Raw genomic sequence first — 27,664 nt, forward strand, 5'->3', positions numbered from 1 at the left:
TTTGACAGCTTTATCATCCAATTTTATGTGTTGTGTTTGTGGCACCAAAGCATATATCAAACAACCAAAAACACTCATGTGCTCAATAGAAGGCTTTCTATCATGCCATGCTTCATATGGAGTAATAGACTGCAAAGCTTTCGTAGGACACGTGTTTAGTACATTAGTGGCACACATGATGGCCTCAAGCCAAAAAGAATGCGGTAAAGCTTGACTTTTGATCATACATCGTGCCATTTCCGTAAGAGACCTGTTTTCCTCTCAGCAACACCATTTTGTTGAGGCGTATAAGGCACTGTACATTGGTGTTTTATCCCACGACTAGCCAAAAAAGCATTAAATTCATGAGACATACTCCCCGCCCTCGATCGGAACGGAGGGTGCCCATAGTACATTTCGAAACATTTTTAGCCATAGCCAGAAACTGTTTGAAGCACATAAAAACTTTTGACTTTGCTTTAAGCGGAAATACCCATGCATGCCTGGAGTAATCATCAATGAAAGTCACAAAGTACAGGTAATTGCCCAAGGACGAAGTTCGCATGGGCCCACAAACATCACTATGCACAAGTTGCAACCTGCATGTGGCCCTAACTGAACCATCCTTTGGAAACTTAGAACGCTGCATTTTACCCAAAACACAGCCTTCACAAACATGTTTGGCAGGTGCTTCAAGAGCCGGCAAAGAAGCAACCATCTCAGATTTCTGCAAACGCAGCAAACTGGCAAAATTCAGATAACCAAAACGTGCATGCCAAAGTTTTGCATCTGAAATAGCCCTTGAATCTGCAACTGCGTTTGCAAAATTTTGTCCACACTTGTCATACAAAGTGAGCTTATACAGCCCACGACACAAAAGGCCAGATGCAACAATTTCATCACCAAAACTGAGATCATGAACTGTACATCTATCATCCACAAATTTGACTACAAGTCCAAGTCTAGCAAGTGCAGATACAGACAAAAGATTCTTCTTGATCCCAGGTACATAAAGTGCATCAACAAGTGTGAAAGAACTACCATTTGCAACAGTAAGCACAATCTTTCCAACTCCCTGAACAGGATAAGAGGCATTGTTCGCACAAGTGACTGAATTCCCATGAGGGACAGACTCAAGAGAGTTGAACAATCCACGATGTGAGGTAATGTGCTTTGTAGCACCACTGTCAAAATACCACACATGTGATTCTGCAGCAACTGACATGCATGCATCATGGACAATAGGATTGTAAGTGCACTCAGCACTAAAAGCCCATTTTGCATCAACATCAGCATCACAGTCTCCTTTCACTAAAGAATCAACAATGGCTGCATTTGTAGTGGAACCAACATTTGTAGTGAAACCACCCTCTTTCTTCTTAGCCTCTTTGGCCTTCAACTTAGGGCACTGCTTGATCAAGTAATTAGAGCTTTACAATAATAGCAACATATCTTCTTTTTTCCCTTATCACCAGAATTTCCAGACGAATTGCTGCCAGCAGAAGCATTAGGAACATAATTTTTGCCACTCGCAGTAGAACCATAAGAAGTGGTTGCATTGTTGTTACCACCCTTTCTTTGAGAAGCAATAAAAGCATGTTCAACTGCACGCTGCCTAGTTCTGTTTTTTCTAGAAAGTGACTCTTGCAACAGCAATGTGCATAATGCATCAAACTTGACAACTTCAGGATTTCCTTGGGCCATAAGTCTCCAACTACTAGCAAAAGTCTGGTAAGAATCTGGTAAGGTATCAAGAACAGTCTGCACAAGGGAACTGTCTGAAATGACTTCACGTGCAAAAATAAGTTGCTCATTGATATCCTTGACACCAGCAAAAAAAGTGTCTATATCATCTTCCACATGCATAATCTTCGATTCCAACTCTTTATGCAGCAAAGCAATTTTAGCCTCATTGCGGCTTGCATAAAGACCTGCTAGAATATCCCAAGCCTGTTTTGCGGATTTCGTTGAACGAGTGTGAGGAGTAATGGTGCGCTTCATAGACAACGCAATCAATGCATGAGACTACGCATCCTTTACATCCCAATGAGCTTATTCTGTCGTAGGTAAAACTACTCTAATAGTAGCAATCCTTGCAGCAAGATCTGCAACATCGCCTACATCCTCAGAATCAGGACGTACATCAATGCCCTGCACAATATTCTAGACGCCCTTTGAAATAAGAACATGTTGCATCATGTAAGCCCACATAGGGTAATTGTCCCCATCCAATCTGTCCTCAACAGTAAACATCTTGAACACATCTGTGTTGTTGTCAGCCATTGAAAATACATGCACCTGATGTGAAAACTGCCCGAAATGAGAAGAAACTGAGTGAGACCAGCAAGTGCTATATAGCACAACCCACAAGAGACTGTATGGGATCTTTCATGCAGTATTTGGCACTGACATAAATTCTGCACAAAATGACAAAATTGTCTATGCAGACCTCGCTGTAGTGGAAATGAAGGCCGAAATGAGCTCGAATCAAAAATCTGAGTAGACTAAGCTCTATGAGCTTACCCGAAATTTTTGTCAACCTATAAATGCTCGCCAAAGCTCGCTGAAATCGAAGAAAATGAGCAGGCGTGTGCTGAAGCTGCTGTGGCGACTAAGCCCGGGAGGACGCAATTTGCTCTGATACCAATTGTTGGAATTAGGGTTGCAGAGAAACGCACACAGCTTGGAGAAGACGAAGGAAGCTCAAGGCACACAACAGAGAGTGTATTACTTAGTGTGCAACGGAAAAATAGATAGCCCTAGAGTGATGGGCGTATATATAATACACGGGGAAAAAACCTCCTAAAGAGGGAAAAAAATGCCCCGACGGTCCTAGTGTGTTCACACACATCACTACCACATGTATATGGTAACATAATTTATACAACATACACCTCAAAATTTTAATGAAGCTGTGATACGTTATTGTAGTAGAAAAGTCTTATTCTTTGTCTTATTCCTCGAGATATCATGAAGCAAGTGTAATGCATGCCATTTTCCGAACCACTTCGTAATTTTTTGTATCTATCCACAACCATGGGGCGGTCACTCATCAAAAGATCCCCACATCAAGTGCATTCAATTGATTATTAATAATACCCCAATATACATGTTATATTTACATTATGGGCCTATTTTAAAAAAACCCAGTCCCCCTCTGATGTACATAAAAGTATACATTTTGAATTATTAATAATCCTCTCTGGGTAACTCACATGATATGATCCACATGTTGAAAAGTGACCACCACGAGATCCACAACATAATATTTTTCTTCTTTTGGGCTTTGTTACTAGCCTCCCATGCAAAAAGGCTATGCGGAGAGCATTGGTGCATCACTATTATGCGATCACAACCCTATCCATACCCATAACCCCAATTGAAAGGCATCATACTAAAGAAGGAGGTCCATGTATGGTATTTGTATATTTATTTGTATACCATTTGAAACTCTTGCCTAGAAGGATTACAAATGTTACCACCCTATTCTTCAATTTTTTTTCAATTTTTTATATAGCAAAACTCACAATTTAAGAGTGAATTGTATTAATCACAACATCAAAATTACAAAACAACCTCAAGCTCAGGTCGGGCCTTGAGGTGATGAAGATTACCAATTGGATGACTATAGCCTCTCATCGAGGCTAATCATAATCGGATTTACAAAGTAGGTGAACTATAGTTCAAAGTTTTTACTTATTCGCAGCTTGACAACATGGCATGGGTAGCCCTAGACCAGTCTCCCGAGTTTTGCTTGCTTCCAAGCATATAGATCATCACTGTGCTTTCTTGTATAATCTTTGAAAAGCTTGCCACATCAAGATCTCCTTCAAACACACGGCAGTTCCTCGCCCGCTATATTGATGAAAGAAGAAGTACCTGACATTAGTGCATATAAGAAGAGCAGGGACTTCCCATCTTCTTGCAACCAAGGAACATATGAGTCTTGAAGAACCTGATCTTCCATGTCCTTTTGACCCAATTGCATATTTTCCTAGCCAGGCCTCTGATTGACTTGCATTCCATGAATAGGTTGGCCAAATCTTCACTAGTTGTTCTGCACCCCAAGAATTAGTCAGACCCAATTCCTCTTTCCTGGATCTTTATGCCCGTCAATAGAGCACCCCACATCATCTTCCAAAAAAATATCTTCATAAATTGCGGCCGCTTTGACTACCAGATGTTCTCCATGACTTCCTCCCACCGTTCTTTCGGCCATTGTCTCTTCCATATTTTTGTTGAGGGGGCTAGACCAATTATTCTTGTGCATCAATGCATGATATATGCCTTTAGAATGGGTTCTCTAGAAAGACTACTTCGAGCCACAGGGGTTCTACTCAATCTCGGGATACACAGATTGGCATTACCACATTGTCAAGCCCTTTTATCACTCTGTTGACTAACAATACTATTAGTTGGTATTGGGCTGTCAGAAAATCAGTGGTTTTCTAGCTCTTACTGTTACAGTCCCAAAAATGAGCAAGCCGATTCATACCCTTATTATTCACTTTCCTTACCCTTATTATTCACTTTCCTGGCAATTTCAATCCAATAGGGGCTTTGTGGTGGTGATTGAAACTTTAGACAGCCATTGGGACCATCAAGATAGAGTTCTTGACGTACCTGGTTTCTTCCCCCCACTCCAATACCCCAACTGCTCTTTTGCACTTCTCACCAGTTCCCCTGAGATGCCACGTAGGCTTAGGCTAGACCACGTCGGGGCTAAAAGTTTGTTGTGAAATTCTACCCCTTTCCACTTACCACCTTTCGAATCAAGTTTAGTTGCATCTACCATGTCCTTGGTCATGATAGCCCAAGCTTGGTCTTGTTTAGCCAATGAGACCATAAATTTGGCGCACAAGGCCTCAACATGGGCAATTGGGTTAAGAATTCCAAGACCTCCTTGGTCCACTGATCGAGTGAGTATTTGACCCACTACCATGATTTGGAGTTTTTCGTGCTATTCTTCCATAAAAATCTTTTTATTGGTTTTAAGAACTCTTTCTAGTGACACTTAGCCATCTTGAGAAATGAGCTGGTGAAGGCAATATGAGCGAGCATAAATGAATTTATCACTTCAATCTGGCTCTGGAATGGGAGAAGAGCATACTCCCACCCTCTCATTTTTGTTCTGACTTTTTCAAGAACCCAATGAAATCTTTGTTTGTGAGTTACATCCACCCCCAAGGGGGCTCCCAGGTGCTTGAAGATATTCCCTTTTGAGACAATCTCCCCTATCCCACCCAGAAGGGTCAAAGTAGTTGTTTTACGACAGGAAGATTAGCCTCGATTTCTCTATATTACACTTGGAACCCGAGGCCAAGGCAAACTTTTGCACAATATCCAGAAGCTCTCCTCACAATTGGGGGCCACGCCTTCAAGAAGAGGAGCGAGTCATCTCCAAACAGCTTTGCCAAGAGCTCGTCATTACCCGATAAAGTCAAGCCTTGTTGCTCCCCTCGCGCAGCACTATCTTCAAGCATCGTAGAGAGAGCATGTGATCCAATGGCAAAAAGCAAGGGAGCCAGGGGACATCCCTGCTTAATAGACCTTTTGACCTCAAAGGAGCCCACAATTCTGTCATTAAACAGGAGGTCTGAGTGGCTGTCAGCATCCAGTGTGCGAATGAGGCAACATAGGCGAGGCCCAAAGCCCATAGCTTTCATGAAAACTTCTATATATAACCACGGTATTCTATCATAAGCCTTGTCAAGGTCAAGCTGTAGCAGAATGCACTCTTGCGTGGTGAATGTTGCATATTCAATGCCCACCATTTTGTCATAAATGGATCTTCCTTTAATGAACCCATGTTGATGGGGGGAGATGATCCTGTTGAGTAGGGGGGCTAGTCTGAGGGCGATCGCCTTGGCAATAATTTTGTAAGCTACTGACATCATAGTGATAGGGTGCCCATGCTTTGGTTGAGAGCAACAAACTTGTTTGGGGATGGGTTCAATAAGCCCTTCTTCACACTTGTATCCAACGACCATTTGGTAATGGCTTGGTTAGCCAATTGTGTGATTGGTACCTTAAGATCATCCCAAAATTCATTGAAGAATTGAGCCTTCCACTTCTAGGCGGTTGGCTTCCAATTGGGAAACCTTCTTCTCAACACTCTCAAGCAAAGTCACTTTGGTTTCATCCACTTCCTAAGATCGGCCAATAATCTGGCTTAGATAATTCACCAGCTAGCTCATCCTGGTTCTGATCTGCATTCCCATTCTCATCATAGAGCAAGTGGATGCGGCCCCGACTCTTCTTGACTTTTAAAGCCCTAAAAAATGTGCTTGGTTAGCAGTTTTCGGTTTTAGGAAGGTCTCCCTAGAGAGTAATCTTGATTTCTTGATTTCCTCAAGATGTCCATTAGCCATGTTAGATTTAGCTTCGAGCCACCGCTTGTGCTCGTCCTTTGTAGCTAGCCCAACAACCTTTCTTGAGGCTAGACGAGCCATCTTCGCTGTGAGATGCTTGAGGTGCACCTCACTAGCTTTTTTAATCCGAGGGCCTCATCTTTTGATCGCTTTTTGAATGCTTTGAGCAAATAGATCCCAAGCAATAGGTTTATTGAGATCCACATCTTTCTTGAGCTTCCCCAATGCTTTCTTGGTGAGGCTTCTAAAAAGACGGTCTTTGAACAGGTGTGTCCCTGTTATAAGAAGCTTTTTCTCACCTTTCAAGGTTTGCCCCTCCCCTTTAGCTTTCTTGAGTTGAATACGTAAGGGCATGTGATCTGATAGGCTTTCTGTTGAGATCACCTTCATCTCTAGCATTGACGGGATCCAATCAGCTTAGTGCGAGCAATAACATATGTCTAGCCTGGAGGCGATGGGGCATACTGGAGACTTGTGTAGGTGAACCCAGGCATGTTGTTCAAGGGGCCCACTTCCCACAAATCAACAATAGCCATCTTCTCACACAAGCTCAACCATTTAGATTTTTTAGTGCCAGCCAGCATACTAGCAGAACCTGATGTGTCCTAGCTCTTCTCTTCCATATTGAAATCCCCAACCATCAACCACTCACCTTCTAAAGGAGTATCTCTGAGATGCATCCACAATTTAGCTCTATCCTTTGCATTGCAAGGTCCATACACATTCACTATGGTGAGGGGCTGATCTTCCCACATGATTCTAACTCCAAAGACTCTATAGGAGGGGTGGTTGAGAACCATCTTTGGCTCCAATTCTATATCTACGATAAATAGAATGCCATTGAATCCATCACTTCCTTCTCCATAGAATACAAGCATTTTTCCTGCCAAAACCTTTGAGAGACATGTCATCTTCTGCACAAAAAAATGACACTCAAGATTGCTTCCAATGTACTTATAGTGGTGCATCATGGCAACGGTAAGTCTCTTGTAATAATTTGTGTAATCATAGAGACATACATAGAAGCCCATTTAAGATTCCTCTAACATTATCTACACGCTTATTGCCTCCCCCAAATCAAGTCCAAATCAAGATGCAATGGTCTATTTTGGGTTCCATTTTCTATGCTGAACTTTGTCTATAAAAGATAGGATATACTCGATCGCAGTATTCCCATTATTCTTCCTTCATGTGAAGTTATTCGTGCCTTGCCATAATGATATAATTTCTAATATGCATGCCAATGTTCTTGTACAAATGTAGAAATGTTGAGAGCCATTGACACATTTTGTTACACACTACAAATGTGACATGGCATAGCACTCCTTTGAGCTTTCAAAAAATAGTCTTTGGGCTAATTGCCCTAATCATGGGGTGTGGAAGGATGGTTTAGCATGTATTTCAATGTTGATTTCATAACATACTACCTCACATACTACTAAGGTGAAATGAAAATGACTACACTTGTATCGCATCGAGTCAATGGATGGTTTATACCATATTGCCTCAAACTTGTTAGGACAATGGTCCTACCCGAAGGGGATTTGGTGGTTCATGGGCTATATGAAGGATAAGCCAATACATACGATGGTTGGGTGGTGATTTGCAAGGCTCTAGCCTATCGGTTTAGGAATGAGGGCTCAAGGGAGTTTCTTGGAGAGCATGACTAAGAGGTTGCCTAGTTGGTGATCCCACAACTTGGGCGATATGCAAATTGATGATTGTGTTGCCTCCATTATTGATCTTTAGTATGCCTTAATGGGGACTTCACACCATGCACCATCAATGTGGAAAACTCAACATGTGTTACCTCAATGGGGGCTCTACATAGCAATGAATTATACACTACCTCACATGACAAATTTTGTGCTTTCTTCGTGTTTGAATTGACATCATGATCATTTATGAATTTTGGCCTTTTGTTACAAATAAGTAGAATTGAATTCTCAGCCATATCTAATGCACCTTGGAGGCCCTTGCCACGTGGCATAAGGAAAGGGATCAAAAGGCAACAAAAAAAAGAGAGGGAGGCCCTAGCGTGGGGAGTCGAGAGTGGATTGGGTGCCAAGAGAATGCTCTCTCTCTCTCTCTCTCTCTCTCTCTCTCTCTCTCCGCACAAGGGGAGCTCCCTCCCTCCCCTCGTCCATAGGAGGGGCCACACATTCGTATGGCTAAATTGTGAAATGTTAACCAAGTTGTTTGGCTGCTAATATTTGTGACCTTTAATATTGAACAAGCAAAATGTGTTCAGAAAAGAAATTCTCCCCACAAATGAAGCGAACAAAAATTGGTTTGCTTGGGACAAGTGTTCTAAGCGTCAACATAAGACAATGTTGGAATATATCTCGCACTATTGTGATATGGTTATCAAGCTGGATGGTCTAGATACCTTTTGAGCAAGTGCATGGGTTTATCCGTGGGTTGGCACCAAAGCTTAAGAAGCATGTCAAACCCACGACCCCAAGACACTTGAGGAGGCCATAGTGCAAGCACATATACACAACGATCCTGATGAGAAAGCAGTGCATCACACTCACGTGTCTGACACACCACATGCAAATACACGCACACAATAGGGGCACAATAAAAGAAAGTTTATAGTGAAAAAATTAAACTTCATAAGATTAATGCCAACAAAAGGCACAAAAATCACAAAGATTGCTACAAAACATCTACACAATATTACCAATGGTCTTCTTTAGCTTCCAAAATTTAGTTCTCTCATAGATTTACATGCACGAAAGAACACATCTCAATCCACTTTTGTGTGGATTTGCTTCAAGAGACAAAAAAAAAAGAACAAGAGTTCATGAGGCAATTTTATCCTATGATATTAAGAAAACCTTGTTCGCATATGATTGAACCTGATAATAGAACCACTTGAAAAATTTCACATGCACACAAACACTGACACAAACACACATGTCTGCTTATATCATTCAAGAATTATCACCTTATAGAACAAAGATCTCTCTCTCTCTCTCTCTCTCTCTCTCTCTCTCTCTCTCATAATTATCACCTTATAGAACAAAGATCTCTCTCTCTCTCATATTTATTTCAAGCCAATTTTTTTCACACATATATGTGTGTTTGTGTGGGTGATGTACATATGTCTGTCTATATATGTAAATAAAAATTAGCCCTTAAAGGGCAATACTACCCTTCTTGTAGCTAATGGCATAGTGGTTACAGTTATTGTTATGCTTTCATACCCACCCACACCTACCCACACACATGCATGCATGCATATACATATACATACATATGTATGCACATAAACATATACATTAAAACATATACATTATTGTGTATGCACTATGTATATATATATATGCATGCATGCTTATATATAAATATTAATAATTATATATGTGTGTTGTATATAACATGTATAGTCATTTTATAATGCCACCTTTCAACCAGGAAAATTCGTTGACGACGTCGTCACTGTAGACGGACGCGCTCTCTCTCTCCCTCTCTCTCTCTCTCTCACAGCAGATAGAGAGAGCTGCTAGCCGCTTGAGAGAGAAGAAGAAGAAGAGCGTCGTGAGAGAGAGAGAGAGAGAGAGAGAGAGAGAGAGATGCTTAAGAATGTGCGAGATATCTGCAGATATACGGCGATGGGGATCGACATTTAGATGCAGGTGCGGGAAAGGATCGAGACAGGTGGTTGAACCGCTTCAAAATAGGTTTGCACATGTTGAAGGGTTTGTCCAAAGAAGAGTGGTCTTCAAAGCAAGAAGAGATATGTGAGAAGTATCGGGAAGTATACAGGCAGACATGGAAGCATCCATACACAGCAAAATGTCTTGCACATTGTCCAAGCCTCATGATCTATGATGACCATGAAATCCGGGACAACTGGGGCGATAATTGTCGTGATCATCGCAAGGAATCTGACGAGTATTTTGTCGCACGGTGCGCTTGGACTGTCACTCTTGAATATCAAAGACAGCTCTTTGAAGATGTCGATTTCTCAAACCTGGACAACATTCAAAAGGTAAAGTTCGTCAGCTCTTTGTACTTCACCAACAATTCACAGTTTCTTTTTGGCTGCATATTTGGGTCACAGAAGATTGCTCTTGCAAAGCAGTCATGGGATAAGAAGTTCCATAAGATACTGCACATGATGCTCTGCCTTTTTTTTTGTCAGTTTTGAGTGTCCTTTCTGGCTGCCTGACTCTGCCTCTTCTGCAGCTCAGTGCATTGTTATTTCCAGCAAATGACACACATACACCTGCTCACATGCATGCGTCCATACTCTCTCACACACACACACACACACACACACACACACACACACACACACCCACCCACGCACCCACACCCCCTGCAAATAGGTGTGTGCGCGTGCATGGTTGCACGCCCACCCGCACGCACGCACACAACACACATTTGCAAACAGGTGCACTTGGGCACTTTCACACACATGCACATTTTGAGAGAGCAAAATGAAATGATATATTAACATATTCAAAAGGCCAAAATGACCTATGAGACCAATATGTTACAAACTGGTGAATTTGATACGATGTTTGAGTACAAAAAAAAGGAGATACTAAATTGAATCTAGAAGTGCTACTAGCTGGAACTGTGTGGGGTATGTGTGATGATTGATACAGTGGGTGCCCAAATACAAGAGAAAGATACAATGGGTGATGAATCCATCCTCATTTGTACTCTGGATGTCGAGATAGTATGGCTCAAATCCTCTGTTGTAGTCTCCGTCGATGCTGTGAAGCTCCTTTCCTCAGTCGTGGGCGTCTCGATCTCCCGAGCTCCAATGCTCGATCAATGAGAGTACCGCAGGTGTGAGTATGAGCTGAGCTTTGCAGTGTGGCTGCTCCTCTATGTGTAGGGTGTCTGGTGTGAAGAAATCAGTAATGTGTCTCTGGGATTTGTCTCTTTTTAGATCTCCTCAGTAAACTATCTCTGTGTCTGTGTAACTCAAGTAGATACAATCCAAGACATCTCTGGTCCTGATAGCTCATGACTCTGGAGAAGGGTCCGAAGCCTTCTCTGAATAGAGAGTGGAAGCGACCCCTTATCTCGTAATACACTTTGCACTGACATATCTCCATCTCTGGCTCTGTATGACATAGGCGGCATATCTTGTTAGTTGCTGGTATCCCTCTGAATCTACCGGTCTCAATCTTTTTACACAAAGATCTAGGTGCATCAAGAGTTGTAGACTAGATGGGATGACTAGATTGAATGATTGCACCTCATAGTTCCGTGTGAACTAAGTGTATGTGTCCCGAGGACGTGGCAACTGTTAACTATGTCACGAGGACGAGGCAACTGCTAACCTTAGTTGTTGGTTTCTTCCCAATGATTTTTGTTTTATTTTTCAGACCCTCTTTTTGAAGTAGCAAACGGTCGGACATTGTATGGCCAATGTGAACGGTAGTTTCACCCGCAGACGGGAAGTGGTCGGCACTGGAATTCGTATAGTAAGAGGATGTCTAGGCTCAGAGCAAGATCATGTAGGAAACCCCGTCGCACTTAGCAAGTTGGTGGATACTAGGAAGTGAACTCAATAAAGGCATAAAGTCAAGGTGGGACTACCAACAGAAAGTATTCGACAGTTGGGCCACATTGCACTTTTGAATGCAATCGCAATGAGGATAGATGGTCATATGACCAGTGGTAGCCGAACAGAAGCATCTCCTAAAAATTAGGGAACTACGATTTTGGGCCATGAAATTTGTTCGCGTCATTACCTTCGGTATGACCAAGGGAACATTTAACAACTCTGCCGCGAAGTCAACTGAGCAACCAGTTGGGAGATTTTTAGGCGGAAATCCCGAAACGGGCAAAAGCTTGTAATCGCGCCAAGTGGCAGAATTTCATGTACTTGCCTCATTTAGAAAAATTGGCGTTGAATTTTAAAGCTGAGAGGAGCCTCGCTTTGCTTTTTGTCATAGGTTAAGAGCTATGGAGTGCTTTCTTTCCCTCTCATGTATAGTGTGGTGCTAGGGTGATGCCCTGCACGCTACACACTGCTCTCTCTCCCCTACGTGCAGTTATGTGATGCCCCACAAGAGGGCTCTTCATTTGACTGATGTACAGTTGTGTGGTTTCATGCTTTTGTGCTGAGGCAAGAGCCTCCTTGAGCAAGAACAGGGGTAGCTAACTGCTACTCCAAAGCAGCACCGGTGAGGGTCATAACCTCACCGCACAGGTGCAAATTCAGCGCTGTGTATGCGCTATAAATTGGCTGTTTTTCAGCCATACGGACGCAAGAACCCTTGGGAATCGTGTCCCACTGGCAAGGGGACTATTTGGGCCTGAAAACAGGGAAAAAACCAGTAAATACAGCGTGCTGAATTTACTGTTTTTGGGCAGGAATTAGAGGGTATACGCTAGTGAAAGGGAGTTCTAGCAGAGGAATTGTCTTCGCGCAAGTTTTGGGGCTGTTATGCTACCAAAATTTGGCCAAAACTGGTAGTGGTATAGGTGAAGGATTTCCAGGACTCTACTTTGTAATTTACCCTCTCAAATATAAAGAAATACCGAAAGGGGCGTCAATTTTGGGACCTACAGGTTGTCGGCATCTGCTCGGGGCATTCTAGCTTCCGAGCCGTGTGTGTACTTAAGTGTTAGTTCCCGTCACAGGTTTCCTTCGTACGTTCTCTCTGTGTGTGTCTAAAGTAAAGAATTTTGGGTGAAAGCCAAAGCCTACCGCCCCACGGGCCGGTTTCAAGGTTCCGTTGCCGGGACATCAATCACTTTTTCCTCAAGAAGTGAGCCTCGGTTGTTTTGGGTAGAGACACAGAGTACAAGAACGCGGGATTACACTATGGCCGACAAAGGGAAGGGCATTATGGAAGAGGGTTCTTCTTTGAAGGACAGACAGGAAGTTCCTATGGTTTTCGAGATTGGCGAGAGCTCATGGCCACGTCAATCTGTACCTCCTATCGATGTGAATGTCCCTCTAGTAGTATAGGACTTTATGACTGGGCAACTTGAGGATGATGCGTTCAGGACTTAGTTAGTTGCCATGGTGAATGTCTTTTTGCAATTGGTGGAGAATCCAAGGTTTATGGAGTTCTTGCAAGCGCCACCAGTGCAACAACAAAATAGGCAACCTACACAGTGTACAGTGCTTGTTGAGGCTCAAGCCCAGGTACTTCATGCGACTCAGCAGGATAGGGAACACTCGCATGTTGCGGAGTCAGGGGCTCCAAAACAGGTTCCTCCCGTGCTTGAACAGGTGGCTAGAACGCCTATCCCACAGGTTATGCCACTTCAGCCCGCCACCTTTCAGAGCCCGCATGCTGTCTTGAATGGACAGGGAACTGGATATCAGGCTATGCATCCAGTTTTTCCACCACCCACAATACATCCTGGGTATTTCGGGGGTGGACCAGTGTTTCAAAGTATGGCTCGTTATGCGCCTGGAAATCAGCCGTACATGCCAGGAATAGTGTTTGGGGGTATGCAAGGCATGATGCCAAACCCCATGTATGGTAGTATCGACATGCAGCAGGGTTTTCAGTGCAACGAGGGCCAGTTTGGGGTGCCACAAGGTCACTTTGGCATGGCTGGTTTTTCTGGACAGCAGCCAGATATCGCACCTATGACGCAAAATGTGAGCCAAGATGTGCCGATCATGCCTACTACAGTGCCCATGTTGCAGACCATTCCTTATGACAACTTGGGGGCACTAGAGAAGCCGAAAGCTTACAAAGAAGGTGGTGTAGCTGTGAAGTTCAGCACTTTCAGTGGCTTTGAGGATAAAGCAAAGGCTCTCACTTTTCTCCAACAATTTGATACGGCTTATGCAGGAGGGAATTTTACAGAGGCCTCGAAAGTCAGGAAAGTTGCCACTTTCTTAAAGGACAATGCGCTTACATGGTGGACGACATTGTTAATGCAAGGACAGGCACCCGCCACTTGGGTCTACTTCAAGCAAATGTTTGCATCTGCTTGGCTGTCAAATGAATTTGAAGCCGACGTCATGACAGATTGGCACCAGCTTACTTCGGCTACATGCAAGAGCTTGCTGGAGTACAATAGGAGGTTTTGTAAAGCGTTACTCTCAGTGACCTCCTACAGATTTGTGCCATTGACAAGAGCAGATAGAGAAGTACTGCTGTGGGCTGCCTAAAGGGCTTTGTGATTACTGTACCAAGAACAGAGTGACTACCCTCACTCAGCTTATGGAAGTTGCTAACACTGGTCTTGCCTTGTTGAAAGGAGAGGACAGTGGGTTTCCGAGCAACGAAAAAGGAGGGCAGTAGAAGAAAAATTCAGCGAAGAAGCCCTTTGTGAAAACGACTCCTGAAGTGTCACAGGGGTCGGAAAAGGCCACCAAAGACAAGGATTCAGCCGGGACTTCTGGAGCGCAGGCAAAGAAACAGAAAAGGAAGCCTTTTGTGCGCAAGTCGCTCGAGGAAAAGAAGGTCCTAATGGTTGAAAATAAATGCTTTATATGCGAGCAGCCTGGTCACTTTGCTACCAATTGTCCACAAAGGAAAAGACTAGCTGACTCAGATGATAAAGAGGACCAGAAAGGAAAGAAGCCTAAACCCACGGCAGGTCTGGTGCCAGACATGGTGGGTGATAGGCCCAATACGGATGCGAGTGAGTTATGCAGAGCATGGGGTAAAGTTAGAGATCAGACGGCACTCATCTTCTTTGATCCAGGTGTCAAACCAAACTTTATCTCACCAGAGTTAGCTATGAAGCTGGGCATCAGAGCTGAAGAGATGGGGTACACAGCACAGGCAGGGTGGCATGTCCTGGCTACTCGGAGTGTGTTACTCCCATTATTGGAAAGCTGCGTCTGCACATTCAGTCATATGTGGACACAAAAGAGTTCTATATCATGCCATTGGAAGGGTGCGATGCGCTACTTGGGATTCCCTGGATGTTCAGAGTACATGGCGTGCTGGATGTCTTCGGCAAGACGATCACCCTTCAGCATAGGGGAAAAACTCATGTTTTGGATGTAAAGCTCAAAGGGGAGTCTATCCCTATTGTATCTGCTTCTGCTATCACTTCTGTAATAAAGAATCGTCTTTCTGTGTACTTGATTTTTGCACGTGATGTCTCAGATAATGATGAGTCAAATTTATGTGTGTTAGATAAAGAAAGGTCAGCATTCTTGCAAAAGTTTAGTGACTGTTTTTTTGATTCGTTCCCGTCGCAATTGCCGCCAGAGAGACCCGAGGACCATCGGATAGATTTGGTGCCAGGGTGTAGCCCACCAAATAGACCTCCCTACAGGGTTAGTGCGGCTCAGCAAAAAGAGATTATGGGCCAGGTTGAGGAGCTATTACAGAAGGGGCTGATTCAGCCTAGTTCTTCACCCTTTTGCCACCCAATGCTCCTAGTGCAGAAGAAGGGTGGCTCATGGCGCATGTGTATTGATTACCGTGCGTTGAATAAGAATACCATCAAGAATAGGTTTCCATTCCTCGAATTGATGATATTCTCGATCGTGTAGAGGGTGCTACAATTTTCAACAGGATAGACCTTAAGAGCAGGTACCATCAGATTCGTATAAGGCTAGAGGATGTGCACAAGACTGCGTTCAGAACGACATTTGATCTTTATGAGGTTCTAGTGATGCCATTTGGTCTAACAAATGCTCCTGCCACATTCAAGAGAATGATGGACCGGATTTTCTGCTCGCATCAACAGTTTGTTGGGACATTCTTTGATGACATGATAGTGTATTTGAAGAATGAAGAGGAGCATAGGCGTCACTTGACCATTGTATTCGAAGAGCTGCGCAGTCACAGGCTACTTGTCAATCCTAAGAAAAGTGAATTCTTCCTGGAAGAGATCCACTTTCTTGGCCACATAGTCTCAAAGGATGGTGTTAGAATGGATCTGGCAAAGGTCGAAGCTATCAAGACATGGCCAGACTTGAAGATTGTGCACGATGTCAGAAGCTTCTTGGGACTGTGTTCCTACTATAGAAGGTTTATCAGAAATTTTGTAGAGATAGCATCGCCTCTTCACGCATTGCAAAAGAAAGAGGTCACTTTCAGATGGACCCAAAAAGAGATTTCAGCTTTTAGTCTCTTAAAGGAAAAGTTGACTTTAGATCCAGTAATTGTTTTGCCAGATCTCAGGAAGTCATTTGTGGTCCAGTGTGACGCATGTGGGAGTAGCATTGGAGCAGTGCTAATGAAAGATGGACGGGTAGTAGCTTATGAAAGCCGAATTTTGCAAGGGCCAGAGAGGACTATGCAAGTCTATGAGAAAGAGCTCTTGGCCGTGATTCATGCGCTTTCTAGCTGGAAGCACTACTCTTAGGTGCTGATTTTGTTGTCCAAACAGATCATCAGACTTTGCGATACTTCTTGACACAGTCAAAGTTATCCGAAAAGCATATGCGATGGGCAAACATTCTTTCTATGTTCCACTTCCAGATTATTGCGACATAAGGTCATGGAAGAGAGTCATATCCCACCGTATGCAGGGCATCGTGGTATTGATGCGACAGTTAAAGCGGTAGAGACATTCTTCTATTGGCCTACCTTGAGGAAGATGTGGATGTCTTTGTGCGAGCATGCGTGATTTGCCAAAAGGTCAAGTTTGACAGGCAAAAGGCACGAGGGTTGTTACAACCACTGCCGATTCCGGATAAGCCATGGGAAAGCATAGCTATGGACTTTATCTTTGATCTTCCAAGAATGCCAACAGGGAATGATGGTATATGGATCATTATCTGCAGGTTCAGCAAGCAGGCCCATTTTATCCGTGTCAGGAAGAAGATAAAATCTGATCAGATGGCACGCTTGTTTATGTACAATGTGTTTAAATACCATGGTATGCCACAATAAATTTAGTGATCGTGATCCTCGCATGACCAGTTTGTTCTGGAGAGGATTGTTTGAGAACATGGGCACTACGCTCAAGTTCTCGTCTTAGTTTCATCCACAAACTGATGGGCAATCAGAAGAGGCTAATTCTACTGTCTTAGATCTGCTGAAATGCTGTGTGTCAGATAATAAGGGCAAGTGGGAACAGTATTTGCCTATGCTTGAATATGCGTACAATAATACGGTGCATTCGTCGACTGGCAAGCACCTTTCGAGATTGCTGAAGGCGGCAAAAAAGTTCCTCCCATTTTGCATATAAAGGACAAGATCTTTGAGGCAGATTGGTATGTTGAGAACATGGATGAAATGTATAAGAAAATTAAAGTTGCCTTGGAGAAGACTTAGGCAAAGCTGAAAAAGGCTGCTGATTGTCACCGTCGTGAATTGTTGTTATCACCTGGTGATTGGGTACTGTTAAGGTTCGAAAAGGCAAGGTTAAAGAAGATGAAGGGCAAGGAACGACTGTTTTCTAAGCTCAGCATGCGTTACTATGGACCTTTTCAAGTGCTTGACAAGATTAGCGATGTGGCTTAGAGGCTGAAATTGCCTGATGCGTGGAAGATTCGTAATGCCGACCCGAAACGGACAAAAGCTTGTAATAGTGCCAAGTGGTAGAATTTCATGTACTTGCCTCATTCAAAAAAGTTGGCGCTGAATTTTAAGCTGAGAGGGACTATTTGGGGCTGAAAACAGGGCAAAAACCAGTAAATACATGCTGAATCTACTGTTTTTGGGCAGGAATCAGAGGGTATACGCCAGTGAAAGGGAGTTCTAGCAGGGGAATTGTTTTCGGGCAAGTTTTGGGGTTGTTATGCTACTGAAATTTGACCAAAACTGGTAGTATCTAGCGGGATACAGGTAAAGGATTCCCAGGACTCTACTTTGTAATTTACCCTCTCAAATATAAAGAAATACTGACAGGGGCGCCAATTTTGGGGCCTACAGGTTGTCGGCGTCTGCTCGGGGCATTCTAGCATCCGAGCTGTGTGTGTACTTAATGTTAATTTCCGTCACAGGTTTCCTTCGCGCGTTCTCTCTGTGTGTGTCTAAAGTAAAGAATTTCGGGTGAAAGCCAAAGCCTACTGCCCCACAAGCCGCTTTCAGTTTGACTTGTGCAATGCATGCTTTCTGAATGTAATGTCTTGTGGGAGTGGTCATGGTCATGTTTAGCTTGAAATCGGTGAAGGGATACGGATCTGATAGTGACAAGATTCAATGGATCAAGATAGTCGTGAAAAGATCAGCAAGATCTCGATGTGATTGCTAAATATGTTACCATGATTATGATTTGTATCTGGGACCCTCGATGGAAATGTGATTGATCAATGATTGATGTCTTTGCACAAGTACTGGATGTGTGCAGTCTAGTGTATGTGTCATAGAGTAAGTGTCTACTGAAGAAAGTTTTTGGCCTATGTTTGTTTTGCAGGCATGATCAAGGGCGATCACAATTCTTTCAAGAGGGGGGGTATCCCACAAGTTTGTGATGTAGCATACCCTAAAGATGACAGTCCTAGGGGGGGGTTAGGGTTTTTTGAAAACCTAACCCTTAACCAACTATGAAGAATGGCCGAGGGGCCTAAAACCTAGAAGATGAAGACCTTCAAAATCTGGTCCAACATGCTGACGTGGTTCGAACGTGCTGATGTGGCATGTGGTCGCAAAATGCTGGATTTGCCGACGTGGCAGTAGCACATGGGCTTCAGATTTTTGGTGTTAGTGTTTAGAGACAAATGCTTTTGGGATAAGAGCTTTGAAACATGATGCTTTTTGGGGCTCTGAGTTTGGGCATCCCTTGTAGTGTTTATAAGAGTCCTCTAGGCCACTTATTGAGAGCATCTGAACACAGAGTCTCGTAGAGCTCCACCCTCGGGAGTTGGTACCTTTGTGATTAGCAATCAATAAAGAAATACCGAAAGGGGTGCTAGTCGTTGCGGTTAGTGGATATGGGGGAACGGAACTTCGTCGTTAGGTGTCATTTCTCTCTCTCTCTCTCTCTCTCTCTCTCTCTCTCTCTCTCTCTCTCTCTCTCTCTCTCTCTCTCTCTCTCTATTCAAGTTCATTTCAGTTATTTGCAGTTTTTGTTCGTGTGTTGCTCTTGATTTCTTGCTTGGAGTGTCCAAGCCTGTAACATAAGCTGTGATATAGTGGTGGTGAGTTTCACTAGGTCAGTAGATCCAGTCCTTGGGTTGCTTTTGGTTTTGTTCTTCGGAGGTGAGTTTGTTCATTCTGATGGATTATTTATTGGGATTAGACTTTTAGCACACACTCAGTTCTATTCAGAGTTCAGGGGCTACATTAGAAGCATGCTGTTTGGTATCCAAAGTGGTTGGAGAGAGGTTGCCAACTTCACCTCAGCTTCTAGACTTCCTTAGAGCAGCCTTACTCACACCACCTATTTCTAGGATTGTGATGGTCTCCCCGTTGGGAGAGGATGCTACAAGGTGAGCCCTGTCCCCCGTCCCCCGTCCCCACTCCTTGGGACACGTCCCTTGTGACTATGCCAAAACCCTCTCTAAATATACAGTAGAAGCAGCCTCGTATCTCATAGTATACTGGGCAATGACATACGTAGTGTAACTGTCTCGAGCTCCGTCTGACATAGCTGACAGGGTTTGGACTCGGCTGGCACTCCTTTAATCTACCTGTCTCAATCTCTAGCTGGTGTGAGGATGTGCGTAACTGACCAATAGCACACCGTATTCCGTGAGATAGATGAGTATCCATGTACTCGGGCCTGATCACAAATCCATCCTCTGTAAGCTGAAGAAGATGCTCTCTATAGAAAGCCATCTTCGTACCCAACTCATCTGTAGGTTGTGTCCATGTCCTCCTGGTATCCAATTGAGTCATGTGCTGCCTGATGAGCCTAGTAAGCTCTGCTCGAGTGAGGGAGATGGAGGGTGCATCCAAAGAGTACTGAAATGGGGGTAGTCGGTCCACACGAAAACCATGCATCTAAAACCAAGATGCCATGTGCATACTGACATGATTTATCTCCCTGTGATGCCAGCTATCGTGAAGACTCTAGGGCTAAGTATCTATCTGTGGGGAGAGTCCAGGTGCTATGCATAAAGGAGACTGCTCGAGTGAGCACCTCCACTCCCAACGGAGGGACTACCAACGGAGGGGCAGCAAGCTCCGCCCTAACAATCTCATGTGGTACTAAAGGCTTGGCCCTAATCATCCGAGAGATCATATAAACCAAAGGCCTCTCCATACATCTCTAGCCATCACCACTACCAACTCTGCTGTGATGGTCCACTGAGGGCCCCATATCTCCATTCCGTATAGCATGGCAGAAGTGACTAGAGTGTCAAAGATCCAGAGCTTTGTTCGAGGTTCTTGGAACTGAACCTGCTAACACATCCTCTCCAATCTCCCTCGTGTTGCGTAAGCTCTGTCAATCTCGTCTCTGCTGCCCTCCTCAAGGAAAATATTGGGCCATTGAAGACCTCCCCGAGATAGGTGTATGCATCTGTATACTCCACAGTTTCTTGACCATATATAAAGGTGGGAACTGACCCCCTGACCCATTGTGCAGTGGGGTTAAACACCATTACTTTGGTCTTACCAAGGTTAGAGAGAGAGAGAGAGAGAGAGAGAGAGAGAGAGAGAGAGAGAGAGAGAGAGAGAGAGAGAGATGATGAAATGAAATGGAATGTTATATTAAACATCTTCAAAAGGCCAAAATGACCTATGAGACCAAACTGATACAATCCTTGTGGATCTAATCCAATGTCTGGGTGCAAAAATAAAATGAAGTAAAGTGAAAGACTGAACTAAAGGGCTACAATGGTCAAAGTAAAATCATCATCAATGCCCCGAGGATGCCCGGCATCGGGCGTTGTCCGAGAAAGTATTGCATTGGTCGCTGAAGAGCTTCGTCAATGTCCGTCTCTGTAAATATCGTACTGGGTGTCTCTTGGTATAAGTGGCCTCTAAGTCTGCTGTGAAGTATGCTCATCTGGCTGCTGAGTCCCTGCTCTAAAGAAGTCAGTGATCTCTCTCTGTGAATGTCTCCCACTGCCTGGTCTCCTCAAGGGACTCTCCCTATGTCTACGCAGCTCTAGCAAAAACAACCCGAGGCATGTCTGATCCTGATATCTCATGACTCTAGCCAACGGTCCAAAGCCCTCTCTGGATAAACAGTGAAATCGACCCCGTATCTCATAGTATAGCGGACAATGACAAATGTGATGTAACTCGTCTCTGGCTCTATATGACACAGCTGGCATATCCTTGCTTCCGCTCGTACTCTCCTAAATCTGCCAGTCTGAATCTCTAGCTAATGTGATGATGTGCACATCTGACCAATAGCACATTGTATCCCATAGGATAAATGAGTGTCTATATAGGCCGGTCTGATCACATATCCATCCGCTGTTAGTTGGAGAAGATGCTCTCTATAGAAAGCCATCTTCGTGCCCAACTCTTGTATCGGCTGTATCCATGTGCTTCTGGTATCTAGCTGAATCAAATCTTGACGTATGAGTCTAATGATCTCTATCCGTGCGAGAGAAAGGGAGGGTGCATCTAAGGAGTACTGGAATAGGGGCAATCTACCCATGTTAAAGCCATGTGATTGAATCCATGATGTCATCTGCCCATACCAGCATGCTGTGTCCCTCTGTAGCGCTAGCTGTCGGGATGACTCAAGGGCTAGCCGAGCATATCTGTCTTTGGGAAGGTCCCGTAAATTATGCATGAAGGAAACCGATCTAGTAAGGGCCTCAACTACGGGGGGCAACTAGCTCGGCTCGAATAATCTCATGTGGCACTGAGGCCTTAGCCCGAATCAGCCGAGAGATCATAGAGACTAGAGGCCTCTCACCAGATCTGCCATGGTGGTCCACTGAGGTCCCCAAATCTGAACCCCATAAAGCATATATATCTATATATATATATATATATATATATATATATATATATATATATATGTATATGTATATATATATATATATATATATATATATATATATATGTATATATATATATATATGTATATATATATATATATATGTATATATATATATATATATATATATGTATATATATATATATATATGTATATATATATATATATATATGTATATATATATATATATATATGTATATATATATATATATATATGTATATATATATATATATATATGTATATATATATATATATATATGTATATATATATATATATATGTATATATATATATATATATGTATATATATATATATATAGAGAGAGAGAGAGAGAGAGAGAGTCTTTTTTTAGTATCTGTCAATTGTGTGGTTGAATGAAATTCATCAGTTATTATTCTTGTTTGTGTTTTGTGTCAATTTTTGTGGGTTATCATTTGATGGATACGATGTGAAATTTTCTTGCATTCCCTTAATTTGTTTCCTTATTTCAGGATCACTACTTCCATGTTATAGACAATATAGGATTGATGTTTTTGGACATCCGTGGGTCACGGACATTTCACCGTGTGGAGAATGATCCGACACCATATTTAGGGTCAAGGCAATGGGAAGACATTGATGAAGCACTTGGAGATGGTGGCGTGTTTCGAAGTGTGCGGGTTTTGGTAGTTTGTTCTCCTGCCCCTTTGGTATTTCTAGTGCCTGCTGTTACTCGTGTTGCTCCTACAGTTGTTGATCGTCTGGAAGATTTCAAAGGGCATTGGTCGGCATATAAGCATGAGCAAAAGAGGATGGTTGATAGCCTGCAGCGCTGGAAAGAATCAAAAATATGCCGCGAAGTGATTGTCTTGGGAGGTACACTTTTTTTTTCTATTCCTAGCTACTGTCTGTGAAATGTAGCTTGGCACTTTATTTCTTGGCAATTTGTTATTCGTTTGGATATCTTTTATAGGCACACTGGTGTCTTATGTATTGGGCTCTTTATAGAAGAAGGAACAATCTTTGTCATGATATGAATGCTAACATTGTTGTGAAAGTCTTCAACCCTTGATCTTTGATTAGATAGCAAATAGAGCCTTAAAAAAGGTAAGAAAGGAGGGAAAGCCTACATTTCAAAAGTCATGTCTTTTCTCATTGCAAGTTTTCTGTACTTTAAAAGGTTGCTCTGAAGCTAGCTTCTTGCTGTAGACCATGATTGGCAGCATGTGCGTGCATGTATGGAGCGCGCGTGCGCACACACACGCTGTGTGTATTTTATGAATATTGTAGAATGGTCACACTTCTTGAGAGGAGGCCAATGTATTTCTTTTGCATTTCAAATCATTTTTTGTCACTGTGATCTGACTTTGGTTCATGACCAGCACTTGTTTCGGTTCTTGATAGCTTTTAATCGTCAGAGGTGCGTCACATATGGTGAACTACCTAGGCCAGGAACTAATACTACTGTATGGGAACACTCTCTAGTGCCTACACCTTACAAATAGTGTCTGTGCTCATGCGCAATCAGAGGGTATGCAACTAATACAAGTGCCTGGACATGCATGCCTTGCGTACAGGCTGACAAGGGTACCAGAACACTCCATAGGTTGTCCTAAACCCTAGGAGGAGGAGTTAGCTTGTCCACATGCAGATAGGGTTAGATGTGTGTGTGACACTTTATTCTATAAAAGGTTGTATCTGGAAAAGAACAAAGACTTTAGTGCCTGTCTCTTTTTTTAATGTTTGTGGATATCCGAAAGAAGAGATTGCCCTGCTCTTGTGCAAGGGTTGCAGTTATTATTTTTTGATAGACCCAAAAAGGATTTCTAAGATTTTGGACATTCTGGTACTCAGTGTGTTGTTTGATTATTGGAAATCTTTTTAGCTAGTTATTCATCTAACGCACATCATTGTCGGTTTCAACATTGCAGGTGATGTTCATTGTGGAGGTCATTCTTGCATTCTGAAGTCTGGTGAAACTCTGTTTTATCAGCTGACTACGAGCCCAATTGCCAACATGCCATTACCAAAGACAGTTTATTATGCTATGCGCTTTGCTGAGCAGTTGGAGCGCAACGAAGGGTTCAGGTTTCATCACTTTAACTGGACAAGAGCAAGAAATTTTGGAATTGTTCATGTGAATTTGGGTCGAAAGGTTTGTTTTCTCAAGTGTATTGTTCAGTAAATGATAATTTTTTGTATTTTGATAAAAGTTCACCATTTCTTTGTGCATCAATTGTGCACCTTCTTTCTTTAAAATTTGCTATACATTAGGAAGTGAATGGGGTATAGGAGGGCCTCTTTATTTGGCAGTTTAAGGGAATGCTTAAAGCTTAAGCCAAGTTTGACCAAGCCTAAAAGAGAGGGCAAAAAGGCCTATGCTAAGATTTTTTTAAAAGCCATTTCCATATTTTTTATTTAAAAAGAGTCTATTTAGTAACCCAAAAGAGAGGTGGGTAAATGAATTTTAAAATGTCATTTTCCCACCCCTCTTCTCTCTCTAACATATAAAACACTTTCTCTCACTTAGATCTCATTAAAGGAGGCACTTTTCAGTCTCCCCCCTGCCAAAAAAGCAGATTTTCCACATTCTCTCACTGCATCAGGCAGCATCAGATTGAACATATTAAACATCTTAAATTTCTACATGTTGCCCTCTTTGGCCTTGTGCATTGTTGTTCAAACTCTGGTCCCTTGTAGTTTCAGGTACTAGGCCCTAACCACTAGCCTCGCCTCTACCTACTGGCCTCACCCCTACCCATTGCCCCTCGCCCCTATCCACTGGCCTCGGCCCTACCTATTGGCCCTCGTCCCTATCCACTAACCCTCGCCCCTACCTACTGGCCTCGCCCCAAACTAGCTGATTTCGCCCCTATCTACTGCCCCTCGTCCCTACCTATTGGCCCTCGCCCCTATCCACTAACCCTTGCCCCTACCTACTGGCCTCGCCCCAAACTAGCTGATTTTGCCCCTATCTACTGCCCCTCGTCCCTATCTACTGGCACTCGCCCCTACCCAGTTTTACTCGCCCCTACACACTAAACCTCGCTCATCTATGCTAACCCTCGTCCCTCTCTATCTCCCATCGCCCCTACCCAGTGCCCTCGCCCTCTCTACCCTACATCGTTACCACCAACCTGTCACACCTTGCGCAACCCACCTCCTCTCTGTCCGTGTCCCTATCTACCCAGTGATCTCCTCGCCCTATCTCCCGCTGACCCCTCTCCTGTCCCTTTTCAGTTAAGACACTACAGGATCCTTGGTTGTACCCTCTCTCCTCTCAGCTATCGACAAGCTTAGGGCCAGAAATTGCTGCAATCCGGTCACTCTACTCCCTTTCAGTCTTTCAGTCTGCACTGCACAATGGGATATATCATTGCTCTCATAAATATCTACATGGGTATGTATGTATGCGTCTGTGGGATTGCGCCTGGAATGTAAACTCTTGTGGTACGAAGAGTATACAGCAGGAGAACAATATACAAGAAGACCAGTATACAGGATACAGCTTGCTGAGTGTACTTTTTCTGCATCCATCACTGAGTGGTTACTTAGATAATATGGCCAGTAGTATTCGACAAATATGACTGGAAGTTTTGCGCAAAAAGCCTTAGCGCAGGGAAAAAGAAAGTAGTTCTGCAAAGGAAGCGGAATTTGATCACAGCAGCCATGGTGTTACGGAGATGACTTTCAGTGAAGCCAGTGACAAGAGCTACAGAGTTCCCTCTCACATGGTGGATCCGGATTCCAGCTCAGAATCAGAATCAAGGCCTTCTAGCAGTCCAGAGGTGGATCCTAGAAACATAAGAAACAGAGCACAACATGTGTTACATCATGCAATCAGCAGACCTCCTAAGTCCAAAAGTCAGTCACCTTTCACATTAAACTTTCACCTGCAGCTACCTCATCCTTCTCTAAAGGATATCCTTTCTCAAGACCAATTGCAACAACTAGGTCTGACTGCATTAGCCAATGCCGAATTACCCATTGACGTGCCTAGAGATATGGTACACGAGCTTTTGAACCGTTTTACCAAAGTGTGGGGCCACAACCTTACCCCTACCAGGATTGATCACGCATTGGGCATGACCACCTTCCCATCTTTGAAACCAGCCACACACACATACTCCAAGCTTTCGAAGGATGCAACAGTTCAGGCGTGTCAGGAGTTGCTGCACTCTTATCACCCAGACTATGCGCGGAATTGCGCGGAATAAAGAGTTGTGGAATGTCTTTAAGTATTACTTTTTACTCGGAGATGCCAGAGAAACAAACAAAAGTTTGCCAACAATGTTTTCTCACCGTGAAGGACTCTACTGTCTGATCCACACAATACCTTGTGGATTTCACCAAATTCTTTACACATCTTTGCAGTCCGGGCTAAGAGGTTTCGAGCCCAGTTGCAGTCGGTACAGTCTAGCTTTCAGTGCTTTGCAGCTCCTATGCTGGCTTAGGTTATTTACATACATATAGGCCTGATGGATGTGGATGCCGAGATGCAGAGTACGGACTCCAACGTAAAAGAGAAGTCGATTGCTCATACAGCAGGTCTACTCGAGAAGAAAGCAAAGAAAAGGGCTAAAGTGGTGAAGGATACAATAGAATCCCTGATAGCGTTGCTAGTATCAGTAGTCAGCAGCTTCGAGTGAAGCATTGTGTACGATGATTTTCATCTACTCTGGTGAAGGATACCTTGATAGCGTTGCGAGTATCAGTAGTCAGCAGCTTCGAGTGAAGCATCCTGTACGACGATCTTCATCTACTCCCACTACTGGTTCTGGGACAGGCTCGAGTGCTTCGGATCACACTATGCATGTCACAGCTGTGGCTTCTAAAGTGTGTCTCTCTCTCTCTCTACTGCGGCCATTTTCACTCCTACCACAGTGACTAGCTCCCAAGCCCCGTTTGGAGTTGCTTCTTCTCCTATGCCTATCCCTGTTGCGGCCACTCCACCCGTCTCTACTCCACCAGTGAGACTAGCTTCCGATTCCCTGCCAACAGTGCCACATGCTCATAGTTCACCACCAGCAGTGCCACTTGCCAGCCCTCTCCCACTTGACCATCTTTCACCTGACACTGCTGCGGGTTGTTCCACAATTTCGGACTCTACGTCACTTTTTCGGCTATCAGAGGACATACTGTAGGAGCCCGATAGGCCATTGCTACCATTGAGCTTGGGGTGGAGTGGTTGGCTGCTACTCACGAGCGCCACTCCACTGCATACGCAACTATGGAGGGCTGCGTTTCGCAGAGAGCGCTATTGCAAATAGAGATGCTACTATTTTTGCTTTGCGACATGCTTTGCAAGAAAAGTCTAAAGTCATTGACGACCTCCGAGCTCAGATGCAAGGACTTCGGGAAGTGCTACTTCACAATGATATGGGATTTCAGGCTCCAGGGAGTAGGGGATATGGCTGGACAGGGCATGGGATATAGGTACAGGCTCCTGTTGGGTATGTACAGCCAGGTAGCTCTGCCCATTACATGGGACCCTCTACACACACTTCTGTCGAATACGGCAAGCCTCAGCACTATACCTACTATCCTCAGGGGTTTCAACGTCGACTTCCTTACC

At 43.6% G+C, this 27,664-nt stretch overlaps 1 protein-coding gene across 2 annotated transcripts in view; it reads left to right on the forward strand.

The window, feature by feature from the left end:
- Positions 1-27,664, forward strand: part of LOC147418234 (uncharacterized) — a 94,315-nt gene that overhangs the window by 13,721 nt on the left and 52,930 nt on the right. The window contains exons 3-5 of one of the 2 annotated variants that reach the window (XM_086506751.1): positions 9,961-10,350; positions 22,602-22,965; positions 24,021-24,177. In XM_086506751.1, coding sequence (XP_086362877.1) covers positions 9,961-10,350; positions 22,602-22,965; positions 24,021-24,177 — 911 coding nt within the window. Of the gene's footprint in view, positions 1-9,960; positions 10,351-22,601; positions 22,966-24,020; positions 24,245-27,664 lie in introns of both variants that reach the window. The other variant, XM_086506750.1, reaches the window with a different exon arrangement.

Source organism: Adiantum capillus-veneris, chromosome 30 (genome assembly GCF_014529385.1).
Source record: "Adiantum capillus-veneris isolate H3 chromosome 30, ASM1452938v2, whole genome shotgun sequence".
NCBI lineage: Eukaryota > Viridiplantae > Streptophyta > Polypodiopsida > Polypodiales > Pteridaceae > Adiantum > Adiantum capillus-veneris.